At 49.9% G+C, this 27203-nt stretch overlaps 1 protein-coding gene across 1 annotated transcript; it reads left to right on the forward strand.

Moving 5' to 3' along the window:
• Positions 1 to 4320: 4320 nt before the first annotated feature.
• KRT18 (keratin 18) lies at positions 4321 to 20722 on the forward strand. Its single transcript, XM_078689168.1, has 7 exons — positions 4321 to 4911; positions 9176 to 9258; positions 13578 to 13734; positions 14129 to 14293; positions 15035 to 15160; positions 15393 to 15616; positions 20458 to 20722. Exons 1-7 carry the CDS (start codon positions 4420 to 4422, stop codon positions 20588 to 20590), a joined length of 1380 nt encoding a protein of 459 aa, XP_078545294.1. The 5' UTR covers positions 4321 to 4419; the 3' UTR covers positions 20591 to 20722.
• Positions 20723 to 27203: the final 6481 nt, after the last annotated feature.

Below are 27203 nucleotides of genomic sequence, written 5' to 3' on the forward strand. Positions count from 1 at the left end.
CTTTTCTTCTTGCGCTCTCGCATGGGCCCCTTTTTTCCCCACTGGACCCCCTTTCCTCTCTCCAAGTTCATCTTCCCCCCACTTCTGTATTATATTTCATCTCTCTCTCCTTTTCCTTCCCATCTACAACATTGATCCGATCCCTTTGCCTATTTCCTTTTCCCAGCACTTATTCCACTTACTTCTTACACCTCTTTTTCTCTATCCTCATACCCCCTTCTTTCCATCTCGTTCACTCCCTCCCTGAATCTTTCCTTTGCTTCCTATACATTTCAGGGCTTAATTTGGCCGATGGTTGCCGGTGCTCGGCACCAGCACTTAATTTTCAACAGCGGTGCTTGTGGCAGTCTGCCACAAGACTGCGCTGTCTGAGATGACTCCAACAGTCAATTATTTATTCAGTATACATTAAAAATTACTATTACCTGCCGCCCAAGCCATTCTTATGGCATTGGGGCTTTGGAAAAGTCTAAATTTTCACTCTTGCAGGAGTGTAGTGGTTAGTAGTTCTGCTGTTACTACCATTGGCATCATGGTAGAGGCAATGTGTGGAGTAAGCTGCAGTGGCCTCCTGGCCAGACTACTGGCACTTATTTTTTTGTACAAATTAAGCACTGGATCTCTGCCCATGCACCTCCTGTGCTAAGTGCTCATCCCCACATCTTTCTCGTTCCTTTGATACCACACCCTCACTAACCCTGCACCTCCTCCCCCTTTCCTTTCACCATGTCACACTCTTCCCTTTCGCCCCATCACACCTCTGTTGCTGTATTTTCCTCTCTTCTGCACAGATTCCACTTTCTTCCATCCATTAGTTTCCTGTAGCCATGCACCTCTTTCACTTTCTCCCTAAAGGGTTCTTCTCTCTCTTCCTGTACCCCTTTCCCTCCATCCCTGCACATTGTAACCTCTAGGCCAGCACCTTGTTCCATCTCCTATGTATCACTTTGCCGCTCTCCGTCAACTCTTTCCTATTCCTTCTGCCTCTCTTTCCCTCTCCCCTACACTTCTTTGTCCTTGCCTCCTTTCTTGCTGGGTCTGGTGGCTCAGTGGACTAATGCATCTACTGCAGGGGCCTGTGTTCGACCTCATGGTCACAGGTTCAAATCCCAGCGGGTTCACTCAGCCTTTCATCCATCTGAGGTCGATAAAATGAGTACCATTGAGTTGGGTAGCAACAAACATCTGTTATTCAGCACCAAGATACCCGTAGTGGTGAACGTGCGCTTTACAAATACACATGTTATGTTATGTTATTCTAACACTTCTCTCTTTGCTCCAGTCCGTCTCCACTCGGCCTCTTTCCCTACAGCCGTGGACTTTGTTCCCTCTCCCATTCCTGCCTACGTCTCTTTCCCTACTCTTCTGTCCTCCCATTGCACCTCTTTTCCTTTCACCTTGATATTCCTCCCCTACTTCTCCCCTTTCTCCTTGTACTCCTTTCGCTACATATGCCTGACCCAGTTCACCTTACTCTCAATATCCGTTCCTCTTAATGCCGCACCTCTTCCCTCTCTCTCTCTGAAAATCTTCCTTCTATCTCAGCAGTGCCCCCCCTGCTTCTAGAACTCTTTCGCTCTATCCCTGTCATCTTTTAATCTCTCTCTGCACCTCTTTCCGTATCCCCTCCACACCTTTCTCTTGTTGCAACTTTCTCTGTGTTCACGTATTCTTCTTGATTTAAGTGCCGCATTCGATACTGTCTCGCACCCTATCCTCTTAGAAACCCTCCAATCATGCGGTATCACGGGCTTGGCCCTAAAGTGGCTAGCTAGTTTTCTGACAAATCGGACTTTCCAGGTTTTCTCTGCCTCCTCTAAATCTGAAGTTCATGGGTCACAATACGGAGTTCCTCAGGGCTCAATATTGAGCCTCCTGCTTTCTAATATTTATGTTAGCCCATTGGCGGCCATTGCAGAGCAAGCAGGGCTCACGGTGTATTCTAACGCCGATGATACCCAGCTTATCTACTCTCTCTCAACCAATTCAAATAATAACACCTCTTCGCTAAGATCAGGATTGACAAGCATTGCAAACTGGATGCATAACAACAAATTGAAGCTTAATGGGGATAAAACTGAGCTTCTGCTTTTTGGCAAAGATAAAACCCTTTGGGGCCCCCAACACTGGCCCCCCCAAATGGGGCTTCCCCCAACTCCTGTACAATTTGCCCGGAACCTTGGTTTTATGGTTGATGACCAACTAACCATGAGGCAGCAAGCGGGAAAAGTAGCTCTGTCTGTTTTGTCATATTGAAATGGCTGAAAAAAATACTCTGGATGCTTCCTTTGCCCACTCAAATAACGGTAGTCCAAGCACTTATTACATCTAGGCTTGACTACGGTAACGTTCTGTATCTAGGAGTGGGAAAGGAGGTGTTACACAGGCTACAAATAGTCCAAAATGCTGCCGCCAGAATGCTCTGCAATCTCCCAGCAAGAACCTCAGCCTCAGCTGCATTACGCGATCTCCATTGGTTGAAGATTGAGAATCGCATTTAGTTCAAAACCCTCTGCTATATGCATAGGATTACTGCAGGAATAGCACAACACTACCTTCAGGCGCTAGTGCATCAATATCGTCCCTCACGATCCCTTCGATCTGCAAACCAGCATAACTTTCAAGTTCCAAGGATCAAAAGAACTAGGAGGGGGAGGGCGATCCTTTTCCTATTTGGCCCCAGTACTTTGGAACTCTATGCCTTTCTCGTTGCGTATCGAACCTCAGTACCAGAAGTTCCGCAGGGACTTAAAGACATGGCTTTTTAACCAATAGACTGTCTGCACCGGTTATATGCTTATCTCTGTTTTTAGCGTTTTATAGCGCCGGGAAACCTGTCGGTAGCTGTTGCGCTGAATAAAATCAATTAACATAACATAACATAACATAACATAACATGAAACCTTCTTGCTTTTACTGCTTTTCTTTCCACCCACGTCATGGCCAGACTAGTACCCCTGCACCCTGCTTTCACATCTATTCTCTCCAACTACACTTATCTCCTTATTTTGTTGCAGGTTTATATAGCGCCAACTCGACCAGAAGGTATTGCAGCACTTTACACGAGCACCAGTTACATTACACAAGGACGCATTCATTCTTTACTATGCGTTACTGCTTTCTTTACACGATTTTAACTCTCTCGTTGCTCCTCTTCTCTGCCTCTGCACCTCCTGCCAGCACCTCTGTCCCTCAAACCAACCCTGTACCTATTTCCAGATTACAAGCCCTGACAAAAAGTAGTGGGGGGGGGACTCTGTAACCGGACGTGACGTCACGACAGGAAGTGACGTCGCGAAAGGTGGCTCCGATCTCGTCCCAGAGAGGCCAAAAGGGTGAAGTCCAGCTGTTAGGCAGGGGGGACAGCGTCCACCCTGTAAAATAAGTGGGGAGACGCCGTCCACCCGCGTGGTACCCCGACTCGAGCCCTGCCTATTTCGTTCTATCGCTGCACAACTTTCCTTCTCTCCCGTGCTTTCGTTACCCTGTGTACCTGCGCCTCACTCTTTCTGAGCGCACCTTTCGTCCTCGCTCACTTCCCCTCTGACCCACTACCTCTGCGCCTCCTTCAACTTTCTCACTTCACCAGTTCCGCTTGCCCCCTCTTTCCCTCTCTACCTGTACAGTGTTCCTGTCCCCATTTCACCTCTCCCCCTCTGTCCTCCCTCACACTGCACCATGTGCCCCTCCATCTATGAAGCCCTTTCCCCGTGTCCCTCTACGGCGTGCTATGCCTCTTTCTGTATACTTTGCGGGCCAAACTCTCTCCTTGTGCCTCTTAATTGTGTTTTAACTCGTACGCTTTCTCTTCACATCTTTTAGTCTCTGCATCTTTTGCTATGTTCGTCTTTCTGTATATTTTGCTTTACGTTACTGTTCTTTCCCCTCCGCCCTGCACCCCTTTCCTTCGCTCACCTCGTACCCATTTCCCTCGATGCATATGCCTGTTGCCTCCCCGTGATTTTTTTTACGTCATTTGCCCAAACTCCCGATACATTTCCCCTTTCTCTCTCCAGATCTTTCTCTGTTCCCATTTGCCACGTCGGTGTACCACTTTTTTTTCACTTTCTCTCAGCACCACTTTTCCTTTGCCCCTTCCCCTGTCCTTTCATTTTCTCTTCCGTTTACCTCAGTCTTCCCTCTCTTTCCTTTCACCCTCTGTCCCTATACCTCTTCCCCTTCCCCCTGCTTCTCTTTCCCGCGGTCTCTGCACCCCGCCGCTCTCCCCCCTCCTTCTCCACGCCACACCCCCTCCTTCCTCCTGCCCGCACCCGTGTGGGTGGAGCAAACACCCCACCCCTTCCTCTCGCCCTCCCTTTCCACTTGTGGATATAAATCCGGGAGGCGAGTCCTGAAGTTGGTTCCCGCAGCATCTCCTGCCAGCGCCTCTCCTCCTCGTCCGCCTCTCCTCCCTCCACCATGAGCACCAGGTCCTCCAACGTCATGTACTCCACCACCGTGTCCGGGGGCGGCAGCTACCGGCCCCTGGGCTCCAGCCAGAGCGTGCAGGGGTTCAAGAGGTTCGGGCCCCTGGGCAGCTCCGCCAGCATGCACGCGGGCGCCGGGGGCCAGGGCGCCCGCATCTCCGTGTCCAGGGTGTCCACCGTCAGCTCGGGCTACGGCGGGGGCGCGGGGGGCTACGGCGGGGGCCTGGGGGGCTACGGCGGGTCCAGCCCCTACGGCGGGTCCAGCACCAGCTTCAGCCTGTCCGGCTCAGGCGGGGGCCAGAACGAGAAGGAGACCATGCAGGACCTCAACGACCGCCTGGCCACCTACCTGGACAAGGTGCGCAGCCTGGAGGCGGCCAACCAGGGCCTGGAGGTGAAGATCCGGGACTACCTGGAGAAGAAGGGGCCGAGCACCAAGGACTGGAGCCCCTACTACCGGACCCTGGAGGACTTGAGGCGGCAGGTAAGAGTCCAGCCCGAGCGAACGAACCTCAACCCCAGGTGACAGGTAAGAAACTCGCAGCCAGAGCCCCCATCCGCAGTGACAGCGCCTGGGCGAGGAGCGAGCGCGCGCCCAGGCCGGGGCCTCGCTGCCGGACCCTGGAGTGTCCAGCACAGGTAAGAGACAAGCTTGCACCAGCCCCCATAAGCCTACCTGCGCAAAGAGTTTGCACCTCTACCCGGGACCGAGGCCCCTTACTGCTGGGGTTGCAGCGGTGGTTGAGAGACTCCGGCCTAGAACTGGCCACTACCCTTAACCCCAGACCAGTTTCATGAGAAGTGTGCAGGAAAGAGCCCCTACTGTCAGACCCTGGAAGAGCCGAGAAGAGAAGTTAGGGAGAGCAGCCCTCATCCCCACAAGTCCAGCACTAACCCCACCCGCCCAAGAAAAGAGCACGCAGTGGGCGCGGGCCTCCACTTCCGCACTCTCGAGCAGACACCCATTTGAACACTAGCCCCTCCCACCACAGCACCAAGGGTAAATCCATCCCCACTCCTAGCCCTAATCCGACCTAGAAAATAAGGGACCGAGCAGCTCTGGCAATAGCAAGGGGAGGAGACATCCCATTTTCAAATAAAACCAAAACTTCAAACCTGGCATATTCAACACTAACATTAACCTCAACCCTACTTGGAGGAGAAAGGCCGGAGCCCCCAAGATATGCGCCCAAACGTCTGCAGCCTGGACGAGAATACGAGGCAAATACGGCCCATCCCATAAAGACCTGCTCCTAAAGTCTATCCTTAGCCAAAGGACTGGAACGTAAACCACAACAGCCCCACCCAAACTTCCCTACCTTGGTAAAGAAGCGTCTTAGCCTCTTAACTTAAGCTCCTACTGAATTAATTTGGAGAAGCTGAGGCTACAAGTGAGAGCCCACCCTGACCATAATCCACAACCCTAAAACGTCAACCGTAACCCTTAACCCTACTTGGGCAAGAAGGTGCTAATCACCCGGCAGTGGAAACATGCAGGAGCTCAGTGATTGGTGAGAGGCCAAGTCCCACTGATGCCCCCCAACAAGAAAGCAACCTCAACCTCCACCTGAGACTGAGCATCAGTGAGTAGAGCCCTCGGTTCATGCTCCAGAGGAGGAGCAGGGGAGACAAGTAAGTGTAATCCACCTCAGGTTATCTCACTGCCCCTCCTCACCAAGTGAGCCTCGCCCACTCCACCCTATCGCTCTGCAGCCTCTCCACCAGGGAAGGGAGGCCCACTCCACCCCAGACCACCAACCCTTCTCCTGAGGTGGGTGTGGGCCACTCCAGCCTACCCGCTCACCTGAGGAGTGGTCCAATCACCTCACCGCCCGCTCAATAGGGTATAGTAGCCACACAATCCCACTCTTCCACTGCCCTATCCCACCGGCCACTCACCCGATGAGGGCGACCCACTCTGCCCTTTGCCACTGCTCCCTCCAGGTGAGAGTGACCCAGTCTCACTGTCCATGCCCATTGGGAATACCAGGCTCCATTGTCCCATTGTCCTTTCTTTTAGGCTGGCCCACTCTGTTACCAAGTCACTGTTTCGTTGTATGCAACCGAAACACACACACCCCTCTCAAAAAATATCCTGCTCGCCCTTTGTCGCTCTGCTGTCCCTTCATCTGGTGCCTGTTGCCCTGGACAGTACAGTTCTTAGGGTGTGCCGGGTGTTGTTGTTCTGCGCTTTTTTCCCATTTGGGTATGAGTTTGTAAGGAAGCCTCTCCCATCGACCCATGCGGTGTTGGTGCTGGGACTGACAATTTGAATGATGGCTCAAAAGTTAATTTCTTCCCACCGTCGCCCTCCAGGAAGAATCTTTCTGTGGTGTGTGTGTACACCACAGGTGTGTGTCCCTCCCACCGTGTTCTCAGTGTGTCCCCTTGCTTGTTCCCTTCGCTGCGTCTCTCCAGCGCCACACGCTGTTTCCGTTTCCTGTGTGTGCCTGCGCTGCTGGCCTCCACCCGTCCTCGCCTGTGCTGCGTCAGTGACCTTGGGAGAGAGGTCTCCGTTGGATACACTCAGGGGCGTAACGCAGGCCCCCCGCAGCCCACGCGGTGGGGGGGGGGCCGAAGCTCCAGGGGGCCCCCTCGGCACTGCACTCTGTCCGAACAGCTCCTAATTGAGCCCGGAGGGGGCCCCTCTACATACCTTGCAGGGAGGCCCCCTCAATTTTCGTTACGCCAGTGGATACACTGCGCTCACACACTGGGCCTCCGCCAGTCGCGAGAGGCCGAAGTGTAACGGGGAACGCATGACTTCATGCCGCTTCTGCGCGCCATCTTGTCAAACATTAACCCTGCAGCCTGTGGACCGTGAACGTTTGTGAACAGGGAGGCTCGGGGCAAAAGCCAGGTGCACCCTTGGCCTAGGGTCAGGATGCCCCAGGGTGGGAGGCAGGAGGACAGCACGAGAGACCAGGCCGAACTGCAATGGAAGTGAACATCAGCCCTGACACGTGTTCACACCAGCCCCTTGACCAGGAATATGGTCAAGGGGCCATGGGTGGGTCTTGCCAGCCCTTCCTGCGCTGAGAAAGGCACCCTGGCATGCAGCCCTCCGAGAGCATGCCAGCGTGGCAGGATACAGGAGCCTCCAGCAGGGCCTTCGGTGCACGGGCCCCACCCTTCTCGGCCCCCATTCAACCTAAAGCCTGTGAATATCTGTAAACCGCTGGGCGGCATTCCGCATGGCTGTCCCCATCATATTAGGTTTCACCACTGGCAGTAGGGCAAGGAGGGGGGTGGAGTAGAACAACGGAGGTGCCCGAGGAGGGCAGAAGGAAAGAGTTAAGCGGATGTTCAAGGCTCAGGCCTGAAGCCAGCATTTGCCAGCCAGGAAGGCGGACTCAGCCCTTGCGTCCTGGCTGAAGAAAGCGGCGGTTGTGGAGCAGGGGAGTCGGGTGTAGGCCAGGGCCGGACTGAGAACCAAAATCGACCCTGGCAAAGTGCTCGGCCGGCCCCCTGGGGGCGCGACCGAGCTCTTTGCCGGGCCGGTTTACGGCCGGTTTTGTTACAGGGCCGATTTTGCAGCGGCCCTGTAACAAAACCGGCCCCCAGGGCCCAAAACCGGCCCCCACCCTTACGGCGCACCGGGGGATTGCCCGGTGCCCGCAATGGCCAGTCCGGGCCTGGTGTAGGCCCTCTCGGTACAGAGGCACGTTCTTGCACTGTGGAAAGGGCGCCGGAGCACGAAACCTCCCTAGACTCGGGGCATGTGGCGGGGCAGCTCACTCAAGACCAGTCCACGGTGATATCCGACAGTGTGTCTTTCTGTTCAGCCTCTAATCCCCACTTCGTTCAGCTCCCAGGACAGAAGAAAAGCGCACCTGGCAGGGAATGTAAACAACAGCACTGCCAGCCTAGGAAAGACAAACAGACGTCAGCTGCACCAGCCTCCTCAGGTGTGCTGTGGAGCCCAGGAGGGGGAGGGGAGGGGAAAGTGAATACCCAGGGAGCATTGTGGTGAGCTGATGCCAAAGATGAACGTATGTCAGCTACAGAAACTTAGCAGATGACAGAGCAGAAGGGAGGGAAGGCTGTAGGTGTCACCCTGCCTGCCAGTGGGCAGTGATGCCACACAAGACTTGGCACTGCGAAGAGGCTATACAGCGACATGTTGGTACTATGCACCTCACCACTATCCATCTCTGGGAGAATGAATAGAGGCACAACTCTAAAGTTTCAGGGCGACAGCAGCTGTCACATAAATGCCATCTTAATGCCAGGGGAGACACTCACGTGACATCTTGCATCCCAGGTAACCCTGCGGTAAGAGGAGCTTCCCAGAAATGTAGGTGCCCCATGCACCTCAGAGCCCACTTACACCAGTGATGATCGCTGCGCTGTTTGGGCCACAGGAGAGCCATAAAGAGTTGTGTTCAGTAGTCCAAGTGAATTAATAATAGTTTGCGAATATATTAAATATATATGTTTTATGAATTTCTGCAGGTGTTATTTTTCCACTAAATAGGTCAGTTCATGCCTTTAATCCACATACCCTCACACTTTAAACACACCTTTCTCTTTTATGCACCCCTCCCCGCTAGTCCTGTTGTCACTATTGCTGAAACCTATTTCTTACAGACGCGCGTGCACACTCGCACATTTCCTCGCACACATCACCATGTTCAGAATGTTGCAAGCACTCGAGATTTCCATAGCCCTGCACCCACACCATGGCACACTTTTGTGCATTTCCTTGCCCATGTATGTGCGTCTGATGCCCTTCCTCTCTTCTCCAGGTTCATGACAGCACCGTGGATAATGCCCAGCTGGTCCTGCAGATCGACAACGCCCGCCTGGCAGCTGATGACTTCCGAGTCAAGTGAGTGTTGTGTGGCCTCTCAAAAACTGGGCCTGGGGACAGCCTCACTGTTAGCTTCAGACTCTTTGGTGCCCTTGATTGAATGGTGTTAGATTCACTGTTAGCTTCAGACTCTTTGGTGCCCTTGATTGAATGGTGTTAGATTCTGAAGGCTTCCAGCCTCATCACATCACACTGGACCTGTTTGCACCAATCCACAGCGTCTTAGCACTTGCAGTGCCACAGGCCCCGGCCCAGTGAGCTGTCGACTCAAATCTAGACACAAGAGGGCCCATGTAAACTAATAATAGGACAAGACAACACCAGGGGAAAACAGCAATCAAAACACACGAAAAACAATGCTCCTCCACTTACTTTCAGATAGGTATAACACAATAAATAATCAATATCATGAATCATACATATTCAAAAGATTCTTTATTACATGATACATATTTGTGTTCTCTTATTCATCAACTTACATTCTTATTTGTCACAGGCTCCCTATCGGGACAGAAATCTAAAAGCCATACTTGTGCATCAAGGCCAAACATTCATTCAACTGAACAAACACCCAATCTATTCTCTAAAAACAATGCGTAGAATCCCATATTGGCATTACTTTGATTCATTAGCCAATTGTATATTAGTCTAGGTATCACATGACATTTCACACAATGGGTACAATATATGTCTGAACCAGTATCTTTTAATACATATCATCCACATATATCAATGACATCAATGATTAGCTTTTAACATTTGTACTCAAATGCATTGTGTCATTCTTTTGAGAACAATTGTTAATCCTAGTGAGCTGTCGGCCTAGTTGAAAGCACTTAGAATGCAATACTGTGTTGTGGAAGTAAAGTAGGTCACATTAATACAACTAAGCAGGACAAGCACACCCTCAGAAGCAGGAATGCAGCGGTAACTCTCCGGGGCAGTGGCTGACATTTGAGAGGCAGAACTGCCTCTAGCACAAGATTTTAACCCCTTGCGCCAGCATCAGGGGACCCAATCTGTTTCTTTCAGCACCGTCACGTGATCCAGGAAGAGTTCCAGTCATTGTGCAGGGGCCAGAAGTGTCCCATTGGTTGCGTTAGTCAGCATCACTGTTGAGGTGAGGGCTGCGCCACCAGTGGTGGGGCTAGTTATACTCCTTTCCATTCTAGGGAGCCTACTTTTCGTTTCTTGACTGATATACCTAGCTGATCGTTGAAGACCCAAGCAAGGTTGTGCTGAATTCAGGTGGTTTTAGTTGATTGTGTTGCCTTGCAAAGCCATAGCCAGTTCTGCTTCTGAACTGGGTTCAGGTGCTGTAATCAACTGGATTATTATTTGGGACGGGTGACTATCCACCACAAGGAATAATCACAATCTTTGCCAGGGCGAACCCTCAAGGTCGCTAGATTAAAGTGTTTAGGTAATACCAAAACAGTACTATGTTCAAAATGCAAAACAATAAAAATCCCGAATGGAATTCGGACAGTAGAGTTATATTTAATAAACAAAACAACGCAGAACTGACAAGAATCTAATATTGGGAAAAAGAGATATGAAGTTTAAAAATGTAGGTAGAAATAGCGCCAACAAGCACAAGGTGCCAATGAGAGTCAGTGGTTGTGTTAGACCGGGACCAAGGCACAATTTGAGGCTGACCACAATGAAGTGGGGATCAGATACACCAACTAGGCTTGTCCTAGTCCACAATTTTACCTTCTGACTTCCATCTTTGAGGCCCAATCTTGCACAGGAGTGTACTTCTCTAAAGCAAGACCTCAGGGGAGGCACTTGGAGACTCCCAGGGTGTCAGAGGGAGACCAACAGCTGGGCCAATTCCCGATCCAGCCACTGTCAACTGGATATTTTCAGGAAGAAGCCTCTTGTAGCCTGTGGTATCACTGTAGCTTTAACAGGAGGAGCAACCTTACGACCCCTGTAATCTTCTTTGTCGTGGGTACTAGAGGGGATAGATCTAGTGCTGCAGGGCTCCTCTCAGGTCACAGACAGCAGGTTCAGCCTTCGAATCTTCCTTAGGTCAAAGAAGTGTTCTGAAATGGGTGCCTGGAGTTGCCCCATTTTGCCTGGCACGAGCTAGTGGGTTGAAATGACTCTTGGGAATACCCTAACTAATGGGGTGAAAATTCCGAGGCCTACCCTATCCACTTTGGGCATTTTCAAGATGGCGAAATTCTACGGCAACGCTAAACATGGGGGCATATTTACAAGCCCCTATCACCACCTGAACATCCCTTTTTTTGATGCTCAGGTGCAATAGCACCATTTTCTATATTTACAAGGTGGCGCTAAGCCACCTAACATGGCTTAACCCCACCGTGTAAATATACCCCTTTTCGCTGCAGTCCTCTGTGGCAAAGGGGCATGCAATGGGTGTTGCTGTGGGTGTTCCACCACAACACCCATTGTTTTTTTACACTGCCACAGATTTGCTATGGAATACTCGGCATTAGAATGGCGATACAAGGAAAAATTATTAGTTTCTCCTCGTTTTTTGCTCTTTCGATGTGTGCTGCATTCTTCAGTACACATAGAAAGAGCAAATCATCATTATTGATTGTATATGTGCAGGAAGGTGTCCCATACTACACATAAACAATCATCCCTGCAGCGCAGTCACCCATGCAACATGGCAGTAGGGTGCCTGTGCTGGCGCTAGGCAGCCTTTTTTGCCCCAGCGCTAGGGGAAACATAGGGGGCACCGTATTCTTGTGAATACGGCGCATCCCTGCATTTTCAAAATGTCGGACTGTGGCACCACCAAATTTGCCACAGCTCCATTCTTCAATTTATTTTTGTAAATGTGTCTCCTGGTGACTGGCGGCATTGGTGGGGAGTGTACTTTGGTAAACTTGGTGTCCTCCCCAATACACCACTAAAATTCAGATTGAGGCGGCCACTCTACCTGCGATAAACCCAGAAACCGAAGTTTGGTAGGACAAAAACAGGGCCCTCCAGTAACCAGGCAAGGGGTCCACAAGAATTGATTGTCATGGGATCCTGTTCTCTCCTTTTTCAAGTGAGCCCCAAGGATTATAGGTAAACACAATGGCAGAAGTCTAGTAGGACAAAAACTAAAAAAAAGACTAAAGTCCTTCAGCAACCAGACAGTGGATCCACAATAATTGTTTAGGCATCCTGTTCTTTCCCCTTCAAGCATGCCCCAAGGGTTATATGTAAACCCATCAGACCTGTCAAACAGGATTTGACACTTGGAGCAGGATTGTTGACTGTAGTGTCGAAAAGGATGCACACAGCCCCCGCCCTGCATATTCCGGTTAGCCTATTTGTTTGCTCCTGGGAGGCAATTCACTACTAGTCTCACCTATTCAAGTTTAAGAACTGCGTGGGAGACACTAGAGATCAACCTGAAATTAGCCTCCAGGATCTTCAGGCTGGAAAATGGTGACTCTTTAAAGTAGCTTTTCTTTACTAATTATTAAAAATCCAACTATACCAATGAATTGAATTTTTGTTAACTATTAAAATAAGTGGTTTAATTATTTGTCTAGCTGGTTCTATTCCCGAGATACAGTTTTAGTATTTACTATTACTTCTCAGTATTTCTCCATATGTCAACAGGCTTCATACAGTGAAAATAACTTTGGGTAATAGTCAGTATAAGGACATGTTGACATTAGATTTCAACATGTCCTGTTTTTAAGTACCATGTACCCTGCCTTGTGGGCCATAAGACCAGTCAAAAGGGGTACCATGACAGGTCAAATTGCAGTTCTATACTTCTACAGTAAGGCTACAATGGTATGTCTAATGCTATGTTTGCACTGCTACTGAAGTGGATGGCACAACAAGTGCTGCTGTTAACTAGTGAATATTTAACTTACAGGCCCTGGGTACACTTTGTACCATATACTAGGATCACAGGCACTTTACTAATGGTTACCAGGATGTAAATGCAGAGTCCAAATCCAGCAAAAATTAGAGTCTAGCAAAAGGCAAAAAATCTGGGGTGACAAAGCAAAAGAGGCAGATTTCCTACATTTGATTGTTATTTTCTGGCAAGACCCGAGCGACCTCCGCATTTTTCAGCTAGTTTCAGTGACTTGTGTTGTCATAAGGCTCTTGCCTGTTCCCAATTTTTCAGCTGGTTTTGTTACTTGTTATCATGCAAGGCCCTAGATGGTTCCACTTTATTCAGCTACTGTTAGTTTGATGTATTTCCATTCAAGAACCTAGATGGGTGTGCTTTCTTGAGATGGTTTAAGTTGTTTTTGTTACCTTCCAAGACCCTAGCCCCTTGTGCTTTCTTTGGCTGTTTCAGTTGATTGTGTTGCCTAACAGTAATCCACCCTTGTCAGGTATGAAGCCGAACTGGCTATCAGAACATCGGTGGAGATGGACATTGCTGGACTTCGGAAGGTGATCGATGACACCAACATGAACCGTCTGAACCTTGAGAATGAAATTGAGTCCCTGCGTGAGGAGCTGATCTTCCTGAAGAAGAACCATGAGGATGTAAGGATGCTCTGTCCATCTGGATGTGGTGGTGGGGGTGGGGCTGGGAGAGAGTAGCAAAGAGAGGTAAATGGAGGATTGAAGATGCCCAAGAAGGAAGCATCAGGGGACGAGAAGTGGAGTTCTAAGGGTAAAAGTAATGCAGCACAAACAGCAATTCTGATGGAGATGTAAGGAAAACAACAGAAAAAGAGAGCCATAGAAAGGAAACGTCTGTCTTTAGGCAAACCAGAAAGGGAGACAGACCTCTGGAAGTGATACCGAGGAGGGAAGACAAGGAGAGGCATAGGAGGACACAATAAGAAGGGTCCTTTAATGGCTAAACTTGTTGAATATTTGTGCCTTGAATTTTTTCGTGTTTTCTTACAAATAATTTCAATTTTTCCTTTTGTAGGAGGTGAACAACATGCAGGCTCAGATTGCCAGCTCAGGTTTGACCGTCGAGGTAGACGCACCCAAAACCCAAGACCTGGGCAAGATCATGTCTGAAATCCGGTCACAGTACGATGAGCTGGCACAGAAGAACAGGGAGGAAGCCGAGAAGAACTTCCAGCGCCAGGTACCATTGAAAAGAGATTCGAGGCAGGCGCATTGCTTTGCTGTTTAAAAGTATGAACCTGCACCAGAAATATGGCTCAAGACCTAGAGCTCCGCCACTCTTACTCAGATGTTCATCTTTCTGTAGGATATAAAGCAGTGAGACAATGAAATGGCTAAAAATAATTTTATGACAAATATCTAAAACGTTTCTGTTCAATGCCCTACAGATAGTTCAGGGTGAGGGCAGATCCCCCCTCCCCCCTCAGCGCCATGATACCCTCATGGGTGAGTAGTTGCGCTATACAAGAAACCTGATTGATTGATGGTCTTTATAGTCTTGACGGGTTATAGTATGTAATATTGTACTGAATATCGACTTGCAAGAATACAGTGATGAAAATATTAAAGACCAAAATATTGAGGCACATAGGTAAGAGTAGATTTACCATTCTTTTCTCTCTACATTAGTATACCAATATAATCAATGTACATATATGTGGAGTTAAGCACAGGAGAACTATACTTATCCATATAGAGCTACCTGCTAATATTTTGGTCCTCAATATTTTAGTCGCAGTGTTCTTGTACCTCCATGTTCAGTGCACGATGTTCTGCATCTATGCCTCCTCGACAGAGACTTGCAGATGCACTAGTTTGGTGTAATTGATGCCCTTCCTACCTGAGCAGCAGGCCCATGTTCCAGTGACGCGTAAAGGTGCAGTTGGTGTTCTAATGCCTCTTGTGTTTTCTCTTGCTCCAGGTTGAAGAGTTCACAGTCCAGGTCACACACGAAAGTGAATTGTTGCAGTCCTCCAGGACCACGGTCACAGACCTGCGTAGGACTCTCCAAGGCCTGGAGATCGAGCTGGAGTCCATGCGAAGCTTGGTAAGGATCTGCACCCACAATTACTCACTCAGTATTGAAAATGCAACGGAGAGGCACTCGGAAATCCTTTTAAGCCTCAGCCTTATGCATCACTGAAACCCAGAATTCTCAGCCATAAATTACCTAGAACAATGATCTGCTCCAAACATGTCTGTGCAAATGAGTTTCTTCTGCTCTTCAACACTGCAAAGGGATGCTCTTACATCTGCTCTACCTCTCCCTCTCTCCCAAGAATGCTAACCTAGAAGACAGCCTTAGAGACACAGAGGGGCGCTATGCAATGCAGGTGGATCAGATCAACAACATCCTCTTGCGGCTGGAGGAAGATCTCACCCAGGTGCGCAACGACCTCCAGCGGCAGTCCCACGAGTACCAGTCCCTGCTCAACATTAAGATGAAGCTGGAGGCAGAAATCGAGACCTACAGGCGGTTGTTGGATGGTGGTGATGATTTCACGTAAGTGCTCACCAGGAAACGGGTTGATAGAAGGGAAAGGAATTTATTTGCGTCCATTATGCCTACAGGTCACACCTCACTAAAACTAGGCCTTTAGAGATATTTCACCCCTCAGTCCTGGGACTGTTCAACAATGGATCAAAGTCTCTTAGGGATTTGGTGCAAGACAAAATGGAAAGCTGTCTCCCATCTGCCTACTCCCGGAGTTCTAGTCTAATACTAGGAGAAGGAATTTCTAATCAGCTATAAGATGTGATGTGATGTGATGTGAAAGGTATTTGTAAAGCGCAACGTACACTATACAGTTCCTTGGCGCTAGTGTAGAAAGAACGGAGGGCACCACCTGGGCAGGGCAAGGGAGTACATTGCAGCAACAGAGAAAAGAAAAAAAAGAGAACAATAAGGAGACTGGGGAAAGAGAAAACATTTTAATTGTACGCAATGCAAAACAGGTAAGTCTTGAGGAGGGATCTGAAATGGGTATAGGGAGAAGCATGCCTTATGTCCAATGGGAGGGAATTCCAGAGAGATGGAGCAAGGAATAAGAATCTTAAACCACCCCATTTCTTACGCTTGACTCTCGGGATTTAGAGTAGAGCCGAGTGAGCCGAGCGAAGATTACGAGAGGGGACATAGGGATGAATGAGGGAGGAGATGAAAGTGGGACCTAGGCCAGCCAGAGATTTAAAAACAAGGCAACCCAGCTTGAATTTGCAGCGTTCAGAAACAGGGAGCCAGTGCAGAGATCTTAATAGGGGGCGGACATGGTGGTGCCTCGGTTGATGGAAGATGAGGCGTGCCGCCTGGTTCTGAACAAGCTGCAAACATTTAAGATAATCTGGGATGCCTACGTACAAGGAGTTGGCGTAGTCAATCCTAGAGATGACTAACGCCAGGAGGGCTAAGGTAAGCGCCTCGGTGGTAAGAAAGCGCGCGATTTTCCGGATTTTTCGCAGTTGGAAAAAACAAGAAGAAACAGTGGCATTTATCTGGGTCTTCATCGAAAGATCTTTACTGATGATAACCCCCAGGCTTTTGGCTGAGTCAACTGGACGAGGGGGAAGGCCCAAGCTAGCAGGCCAGAAATTGGAGTTCCAAGGGTTGGAAGGCCCCCCGACAAGAACCAATTTGGTCTTGTCGGGGTTAAGCTTGAGGTGATTTGCCCCCATCCAGTTGCTGATGTGACAGAGGGTGGCTTGAAAATCTGAAACCGACTGGTCCGAGGAGTCGATGTTGAAGACCAACTGGATGTCATCCGCGTAGTTAAACGCGGTGACATTCCTATCTCGGAGAGACCGGATCAGGGGGGTGAGATATATATTAAAAAGGAGTGGGGATAAGGAGGAGCCCTGCGGCACGCCACAGGTAAACCCCACCCTGTCAGCAGAGAACTGGGATAGCCTGACCGCTTGTTGGCGGCTGGTGAGAAACGAGCGAACCCAGTCCAGGGCAGTGCCCCTGATGCCAGCCTGCCTGACACGGTCGACCAGGCTGACATGGTCGACCGTGTCAAAGGCGGCCGACAGATCCAGGAGCACTAGGGCCTGACTGATGTTAGAGTCGGCCCCCCTACGCAGTTCTTCCATGACAGAGAGTATGACCGTTTCTGTAGAGTGGGCGGGTCTAAACCCGGCCTGTTGAGAATCAAGGAAGTGAGATTGCTCAACAAACGAACTCAAGATGTTAGTGACGTGAGATTCGAACACCTTGCTGAGGTAGGGAAGGAGGGAGATGGGGCGGAAGTTGCTCATGATCGTGGGGTCGGCTGTGGGTTTCTTTAAGATAGGCACTACCTCGGCTGCCTTAAAGGAGCTAGGGACTAAGCCAAGAGTGAGGGAATTATTCAGGAGTGCCAAGGGGGGGGCTGGGCAAGTAGTAAAGGCCTCACGTAGGATCTTGGGAGGGCAGCAATCAGTGGGAGACCCTGAGGTGACTTTGCTTAAAAGAGCGGAAAAGTCCGCCTCCAAGATGAGGGGAATCTGAGTGAGGGAGTGGAGGTTGAAGGGTCAGCGAGGGACCCATGCGAGTCAGATAAGGGCGATACTGGAATGCTGTTTTTGATTTTTACAATCTTTTCAACAAAGAAGTGATTGAGAGAATCACAAAGCCCTTGTGAAGGGAGAGGTTTAATGGATACCCTGTCCGGGTGAGACAGTTCCTCCACAATCGAGAAAATATCTTTAGCTTTGTTAGCTGACTCCACAATTTTGTTGGAAAAGTATAGGGATTTGGCTGACACAATAGAGGACTTGTACCCTTTGAGTAAAGTTGAGTACTCTAGCCTAGCTTCAGGGGCATAGGTTCTGCGCCAACGGCGCTCAGCTTGTCTGAGTCCGAGTTTCAAAACTTTAAGGTCCTCGGAAAACCATTTCTGAGCGTCATGAGGGCGCCTAACTTTGACCCGTTTAAGGGGGGCGACCACATCGCTAGCCGATTCGAGCCAGCGGGTTGACTCAGAAGCTTGAGTGTCTATTGAGTCGGATTTGGAGGGAATGGAGGAGCTGAGTAGGTCAACGAATTGGCTGATATCAGCTCTATTCCAATTCCGGGCCGAGAAGTTCGCCTCCAGGGGCCTACTGGGACAGATAGGGGCTTTAAGGGAAAAAGAGATAAGGGAGTGGTCAGACCATGCACATGGCAGTATAAGGGGGGCCGAGATCTCTAAGTTAGAGGTCCAGACCTGGTCTAGGATGTGGCCTTTTGTGTGCGTGGCAGAGTTAATATGTTGACAACAGTTCAAGCCACATAAAAGATCAGAGAAGGCCGCAGAGCAGGCGCTCTCCTTCTCGTCCAGAGGCCAGTAGTTGAAGTCTCCAAGGACTAAGGTTTTAGAGTTATTAATAACAACCTGAGACAATAGATCTCCGAACATGGTCGGAAAGTCAGGCATGGGCTGAAGGGGGCGGTAAACTAAGACACAAATAAGGGGTGATACGGCGGATTCCAACCTAAGTGCTAAACAGTCAACCTGAGGAATACAGGGAACGGTAAGAACGGAGAATCTGGTTGGGAGCTTAACAATGGCTGCCGCTCCCCCTCCGGATTTGCCAGAGGCCCTATTGGCTTGAATGATATAATAGCCAGGCGGAATGGCTGCCAAAATATCGGGAGAGGATCCGTCATGCAACCAGGTTTCCGTTATAAACAGTATATCGGGACTGTCGGCCTCTAGAAGATGAAAAATTTCCGTCTGATGTTTTGCTAGTGAGTGAGTATTGAGGTAGCTCACTTTAAGCTCGAGGTTGGGGGGTGAAGTGGGTGGAGGGGGGTGAATAGTGGACCGATGGGGGAGGGAGACCAAGCAAGCGTCAAGCTCGAGAAAAACTTCTCGGGCGTGTCCCAAACCTAGTTGATCAAGCTGCGACCGGGTGGTCAGAGCGAGAGGCCAGGGGGCATGCAGATTGAGCAGATCGGTAGAGGAGTATTGAATAGAATGGGCAGAGTGACATCCCCCTTGCCCCGTCCGGGCGCAGACGGGCTTGCCTTAGGCGCGCCTTTGGCGTGCTGACGGCGCGCCCGCTGCGCGTCCGAGGAATGCACATAGTTAGAAAGAGAAAAAGGGGCGTGGCCTCACGTCAGTGGGCGTGGCCTCTCTAGGTGTCTTCCTCTGCCTTCTCCTAGAGAGCCTGCTCAAAAGACAGGGTGGGATTCAGCTGTCCCTGATTTTGCCCAAAGCTACTGTCCAACACAGGTGTAAGGAGATGTCGATAATAGGCCTAGGTGAAATGTAGATTGCGTAATTTATAGAATTTCATGTTATGCTTGTTTTGCCAAATTCCTAGAATGGCACCACATCATTTAATTATGTGGTGGTAGGAGCAATATTTTGCCGCAATAACACAAACGGCCAGAACGTGAGCGTCATTTGCTTACACCCCTTGTTTTTCACGCTATTAACTGTACTGAGAAATCTGTCATTTTATCAAACATTGATGCATGGATGCTTTTTATTCTAAAATATAACACTAAATGACAGATTTGCATTTCATGTAATTATTCAAAACAAAAGAAATGAATGCAAATTTCGCACTTTAGGCTCCGATTTATCAATGTTTGACGCAACATAGCAAGACACCTTGCAGTGCTGAGATGCATGAAAAGGAGAGGCCAGGAAAGCGCCGTATTTAACATTATATGGGGCACTCCTGTCCTCTTCTTGCGCTGGCACATAATGTGCTGCCTTCCACCAATGCAGGCAACCTTGCGCCGTGGTGCCAGGGAGCATGCATGCTAGTGTTGGAAAGGGCACTTCCTGCACGAAAACAATCCTCTGAGGCTTTTTCTTTCTAAGTGTGCAGCAGAATGCAGCCCACTTAGAAAGAGGAAACAACAAGGAGAACTAAAGATATTTCTCCTCTTTGCGCCTCTGGCGGGAAGGAGTACATTTCTGACGCATTCCCAGGTCTACCATTGTTGGTAAATCTGGGAATGCATCAGATTGCATGGATGGATGCATGGGAACACCCACACTCCACCCATGTAATGCCCCCGCCATGCAACGTAATGCAAGGCAGCGACTTGCGCTGCCTTCCATTAGACCAAATTTACCAAGCCATGCAGGGTGGCCCTGCGTGGTTTGTTGAATTTGAATCTAGGTTTTGTGTTGCCCTGCGTCCCTTTGCATGGTGCAAGGTCGACGCAAAGCCTTAATAAATCTGGGTCCATGTCTCCATCCATGCCAACCAGTATGATTGTTGTCTCTCAATAGGTAGTTACCAGCACTGGGCCTGTGTTGTTTTTCTGACTCCCTCTGATCTGGTTCTCACCAATGCTAATGCCTTGATGACGGTTATCAGGCAGCGCTTTGTCTTAAACTGATTCGCCTATTTCCCTTTCTCCAGCCTGCAGGATGCTCTGACCAGCAGTTCTGCCTCCAGCACACAGATGGTGAAGAAGGTCATCACCACCACACAGAAGGTTGTCGATGGGAAGGTGGTGTCAGAGAGCAACGACACAAAAGTCATCAAATCCTAAACCACGCCCTTGACGTCCCCCGTACCATGCATTGAAAAAAGTGAAGCTGTGATTGGTTGACAATGTTCAAGAAACAGACTGCAACTTTTTTACCTCCGCCCCTTCTATTTGCCAATAAATGATGATAGCCAAGTTTTTGACTCAGCTATTCATTTTCAGACACGTTTTTCATGTTTATCTGTGCCCAGAACTGGCCGGTATAGGTACGCAGGGTGGGGCAGGGGGGCAGCCTACGGAATAGGTATTATTTATTTATTTAATTATGCCTATTCCATCATCCGTTAGCTTCCCCCATTTCGACCCTTGCCCCACTGCGCATACCGGAGCCGGCCGCCGCTGTCTGTGCCCAGTGACAAGGCTCTGCCCTACTTCGTTTTTATTTATTTAATTGTTGTCTGATGAAACACAAACTCCACCCAACCTGGTTCACAGCATTGATCACTCCAAAGGCAAGATCAACCATGGGTTGACTGATAGGCTAAAAAATAGATTGTTTACAGTTTAACATTAGGCGGTATAGAGAACAATCTTCAGAATACATTTATTGTTAGTGAGGGATAAAAAGTCTACAGAGGGAGATCACTTTTTCCAGCAAACATAGAACAAATACAGTACCCTTAACTATAGCCCTCGGCTCGGGCATATAACTCTGGTTCAGGGCCTTTAACAGCCGGTATATCCCTCAGCAGCGGGATGTAAGACTATAGAAATGGTCTTAAATTACAGTAGGGTGAAGTGATACGAGCAAAGTTTACAATGTAATTTATAGATGTTTGGGGATCTTTTTAATTAGAACAAGCACAAACAACCTAGGGCGAGATGTAGGTAGCTAAATACCGGTCGGTAACGGCCGAAAATCAGTGAATTTCCCGTTACCAACCAGTATTTAGCCCTTCCCAATGTAGGAGGCTGTAAATAAGGATTCCGTAATTTACAGATTCCATATTTTAAGGAATCTGTAAATTACCGAATCCTTAAAACCTATGTAGGTAGCACTTAAGTGAGTGCATTTTTGCTTTAAGGATTCGTTATTTTCCACCAACTACAAGTTGGTGGTAAATACGGAATACCTTTAAAAAAGCAATTAGTTGCTTTTTTCAAAGTGCCATGTGGCAGACATGTGCGCCACATGTGCACACATGCACGATTCAGGGGTGCAACAGGGTATCAATGTGACACCCTGTCACCCTTGAATATGCTCCCGCTATTACTGATTCGGTATTACCGAATTGGTAATAGTGAATGGCTTCCCATTCATTTCTATGTGCCTCCAGGCCCATAGGAATGAATAGGAAGGTATTCCTTATTACCGAATCGGTATTACAGATTCGGTAATAAGGAATATTACAGAATCAGTAAATTTTACCGATTTTTTTACCTACATCATATTTACTGATTCCTAAATACAGAATCAGTAAAATTCGGTATTTAAGAATCGGTAAATTGAGATTACCTACTTCGGTTCCTTAGTTGTGTATCAGTACTTTGCACATTAGAAGCAGGATGGAAACATGGGGGGCACAATATAGGCAGGAATTGCACAAGGTAATGCAAGGGTTCCACAGGGAGGGGGGGGGGGCACGTCCCTGTGGCGGTACCTTATGTTTTGAAAAATGAGGGTGTTTATGAAGTGCAGAGGAAAGGTGATCCATGCTGCGGTCGCGGAGAGAGTTTGACTGCCTTTATAGTAGAAAGAGTAAAAGACTCCAAATATGGGAAGTTTGAGAGTGAGATATTTAGGAGTTTGTTGGTTAAAGGCCTTGAATCTGAGGCAAGCAGTTATGTCTGTTTTTTAGCAGCCTGTGACCAGTGACGGCGGGCTCTCTCTCACTGTTGTCTTGATAACGTGTAATATTTTGTAATCATGCCCGTATTCAGTGTAGCAGGTGTAAACCCCTTACTATGCTACGTTTGGGTTCTCTACAGTGGAAGGAGGGCTTGAAAAATGTTTTCTGGACCTGTCAAGTTTTTTCACTCCTGTAGGGTAAGCCCCAGGCAGGCTCACAGTTGTCACTGGTTGCCCTAGATGCACTGAAACACAGTGGCCATTCTAATCTGCATGTATTGTATTGTAATTGCATTTATTTATTTATTTATTTATTTATTTATTCAAAGTTTTATATAGCGCGAACAGGATCCTTACAGATATCAGAGCGCTTCACAAAGACAGGGAAGGGGCAGTAGGAGTCAACAGAGATAATGGGAGACAGTATAATAGTCAATAATATGGTAATAACATGGATAATAAAAACATACATAAAACCAATCCATATACAATCAGGTAAGGGAGTAATATAGGAACAGCACAGGTCATTGATCACACTGGGATCACACTCGCTCCTCTCCCACGAGCCGAGTGGTCGCTCCCAGGGTCCCTGCTGACTGCTGGTATCGTAGCGCTCAATTGCTGATTACATTGGCTTATTTTATTACGTGCTGTATGCTGGCTTAGCGCTTTGCTGTAGTAGCGCTTTGTGCATTCTATCTGTGCTGTTTAAGTTTGTTTCAGCGCGTTTGCCGATAGCGCTCCGCTGTGCCCCCCCCTCCGCCTCCATTTTGTTTGTTGTGCTAGTCCTCGTGTGCCCGCCCCGCCTCCCAGCTGAGACGCCCTCCCACTGTCCTGAAGTAGCGCTCACCTCCCTACAGTCGCCGTGACTCGCTCCTCTCCCACGAGCCGAGTGGTCGCTCCCAGGGTCCCTGCTGACTGCTGGTATCGTAGCGCTCAATTGCTGATTACATTGGCTTATTTTATTACGTGCTGTATGCTGGCTTAGCGCTTTGCTGTAGTAGCGCTTTGTGCATTCTATCTGTGCTGCTTAAGTTTGTTTCAGCGCGTTTGCCGATAGCGCTCCGCTGTGCCCCCCCCTCCGCCTCCATTTTGTTTGTTGTGCTAGTCCTCGTGTGCCCGCCCCGCCTCCCAGCTGAGACGCCCTCCCACTGTCCTGAAGTAGCGCTCACCTCCCTACAGTCGCCGTGACTCGCTCCTCTCCCACGAGCCGAGTGGTCGCTCCCAGGGTCCCTGCTGACTGCTGGTATCGTAGCGCTCAATTGCTGATTACATTGGCTTATTTTATTACGTGCTGTATGCTGGCTTAGCGCTTTGCTGTAGTAGCGCTTTGTGCATTCTATCTGTGCTGCTTAAGTTTGTTTCAGCGCGTTTGCCGATAGCGCTCCGCTGTGCCCCCCACTCCGCCTCCATTTTGTTTGTTGTGCTAGTCCTCGTGTGCCCGCCCCGCCTCCCAGCTGAGACGTCCTCCCACTGTCCTGAAGTAGCGCTCACCTCCCTACAGTCGCCGTGACTCGCTCCTCTCCCACGAGCCGAGTGGTCGCTCCCAGGGTCCCTGCTGACTGCTGGTATCGTAGCGCTCAATTGCTGATTACATTGGCTTATTTTATTACGTGCTGTATGCTCGCTTAGCGCTTTGCTGTAGTAGCGCTTTGTGCATTCTATCTGTGCTGCTTAAGTTTGTTTCAGCGCGTTTGCCGATAGCGCTCCGCTGTGCCCCCCCCCTCCGCCTCCATTTTGTTTGTTGTGCTAGTCCTCGTGTGCCCGCCCCGCCTCCCAGCTGAGACGCCCTCCCACTGTCCTGAAGTAGCGCTCACCTCCCTACAGTCGCCGTGACTCGCTCCTATCCCACGAGCCGAGTGGTCGCTCCCAGGGTCCCTGCTGAGTGCTGGTATCGTAGCGCTCAATTGCTGATTACATTGGCTTATTTTATTACGTGCTGTATGCTGGCTTAGCGCTTTGCTGTAGTAGCGCTTTGTGCATTCTATCTGTGCTGCTTAAGTTTGTTTCAGCGCGTTTGCCGATAGCGCTCCGCTGTGCCCCCCCCCTCCGCCTCCATTTTGTTTGTTGTGCTAGTCCTCGTGTGCCCGCCCCGCCTCCCAGCTGAGACGCCCTCCCACTGTCCTGAAGTAGCGCTCACCTCCCTACAGTCGCCGTGACTCGCTCCTCTCCCACGAGCCGAGTGGTCGCTCCCAGGGTCCCTGCTGACTGCTGGTATCGTAGCGCTCAATTGCTGATTACATTGGCTTATTTTATTACGTGCTGTATGCTGGCTTAGCGCTTTGCTGTAGTAGCGCTTTGTGCATTCTATCTGTGCTGCTTAAGTTTGTTTCAGCGCGTTTGCCGATAGCGCTCCGCTGTGCCCCCCCCTCCGCCTCCATTTTGTTTGTTGTGCTAGTCCTCGTGTGCCCGCCCCGCCTCCCAGCTGAGACGCCCTCGCCCCTCCCCTCCACCACCCATATATGACAGTTCTTCCCGCGCGCAGCGTTTACGCGCAGCGTTCGCGCCCAATCCGCGCCGAAGGTGCGCCAAAGGTAAGCCCGTCTACGCCCGTCCGCGCCTGGACCGCGCCCAGCGCCAGACCCCCTGCCCCTTGCGCTGCCCAGCCCCCCCGCATTACCTACGATGCCGCCACCCTCCTAGCCCTTAACCCCGGTCGCGCCCCCAACTGCGTCCAAGCCGCCCCTGGACACACCCATGGACCTTTCTCATGCTACTCCTGCAAATTCATCGGCACCGACATCATCTCCGCTCCGACCACAACACAGACTCCTGACCCCAACCACCTACAGTGCATCCTTCTCAACACCCGATCGGTCCACAGACACGCCATTGACCTATGGAATCTACTAGACACCATCTCTCCGGACGTCGCCTTCCTAACAGAAACTTGGATGAACGCTTCCTCCGCCCCAGACATCACCATTGCCATCCCTGAAGACTATAAGATCACACGCAAGGACCGTACCGGCCATACAGGAGGAGGAATCGCTATCGTCCATAAGAAATCAATCCGCATCTCAACCAGCTCTGACGCCAACCTCGCTAACTCCGAACACCTTCACTTCCAGATCCACATCGACCCCAAGACCACACTCAGAGGCACCCTCCTCTACAGACCACCAGGACCCCGCGCAAAATTCAGTGAAGACATCACGGACTTCATCACTCCTCACGCGCTCCCCTCCAAAGACTACATCCTTCTGGGAGACCTCAACTTTCACCTTGAAAAGATCAACGACCGCAACACCACCACCCTCTTGGACAATCTCGCCAACCTCGGACTTAAACAACTAGTCACTTCCCCCACCCACATCGCAGGTCACACACTCGACCCCATCTTCACCTCCAGCAATCATGTCTCCTTCAGCCATACTACGGATCTCCTCTGGACTGACCACAGCTGCGTTCACTTCACCTACAACAAACCAAAAACCACCAACAACCTCCAACCAACTCTGCAAAGAAACTGGAACAAAATCACCACGGACCAGATCTCCGCATCGCTCCTTCTAAACACCCCAGCCCACTCTTCTAACGCAAACGAAGCCGCCGCCAACCTCACCCTATGGTTATCCAACACCGCCGACACCTTAGCACCACTGAAGAAACGTCAAAGCAAACCTGGCAGCAAAAAGGCCTCATGGTTCAACGATGATCTTAAGAAGTCCAAGAAACTCTGCCGCTCCCTTGAAAAGGCCTGGAAAAAAGACCCAACCACTAGCACCAAGGACGCCTTCAAACACGCCACCCGCACTCACCACCAACTAATCCGAAAGGCCAAGAAAACAGCACTCAAGGATCGACTTGACAACAACGCCCACAACAGCAAGGAACTTTTCAACATCGTCAAGGAATTTTCCAATCCCTCGGCCAACTCCAACGACATCACCCCCTCTCAAGCCCTCTGCGACTCCCTAGCCTCATTCTTCCACAACAAGATTGCAGACATCCACAACAGCTTCGACAACCAACCCGGAAACCAGCCCACCCTACCAATTGCTGAACATTCTCCCCCCGTGAACACCCTTAACAACTGGAACCCAATCTCCACTGAGGACACAATCCGCCTGATGAATTCCATCCACTCAGGATCCCCCACAGACCCATGTCCTCACCACATCTTCAACAAAGCAGACTCCGTCATAGCACCGCACCTCCGAGAAGTCATCAACTGCTCCTTCAACTCCGCCATCTTCCCTGAAGACTGGAAACACGCTGAACTCACCGCCCTTCTGAAAAAACCCACAGCGGACCCCACCGAACTCAAAAATTACCGCCCCATCTCGCTCCTTCCATTCCCGGCCAAAGTCATCGAGAAAGCTGTCAACAACCAGCTCGCCGCCTTCCTCGAAGCCAACAAATCCCTCGACTCCTCACAATCTGGCTTTCGAGCAAAACACAGCACTGAGACCGCCCTCATCGCAGCAACAGACGACATTCGAACTCTACTGGACAACGGAGACACAGTCGCCCTCATCCTCCTCGACCTCTCTGCAGCATTCGATACAGTCTGCCACGGCACCCTTCTACAACGCCTCAATAACATCGGAATCCAAGGAAAAGCACTTGAATGGATCACTTCGTTCCTCACCGGAAGAACCCAGAGAGTCCGCCTTCCACCATTCAAGTCCGAGGCCACTGAAGTCATCTGTGGCGTACCACAAGGATCCTCTCTCAGCCCCACCCTCTTCAACGTATACATGAGCCCCCTCGCGGCCATCGCCCGCCAACACAACCTCAACATCATCTCGTACGCGGATGACACTCAACTAATCCTTTCTCTCACCAATGACCCCAGCACCGCCAAAACTAACCTACACGAAG

The sequence above is a fragment of the Lissotriton helveticus genome, chromosome 1_1 (genome assembly GCF_964261635.1).
Source record: "Lissotriton helveticus chromosome 1_1, aLisHel1.1, whole genome shotgun sequence".
Classification (NCBI taxonomy): Eukaryota; Metazoa; Chordata; class Amphibia; order Caudata; family Salamandridae; genus Lissotriton; species Lissotriton helveticus.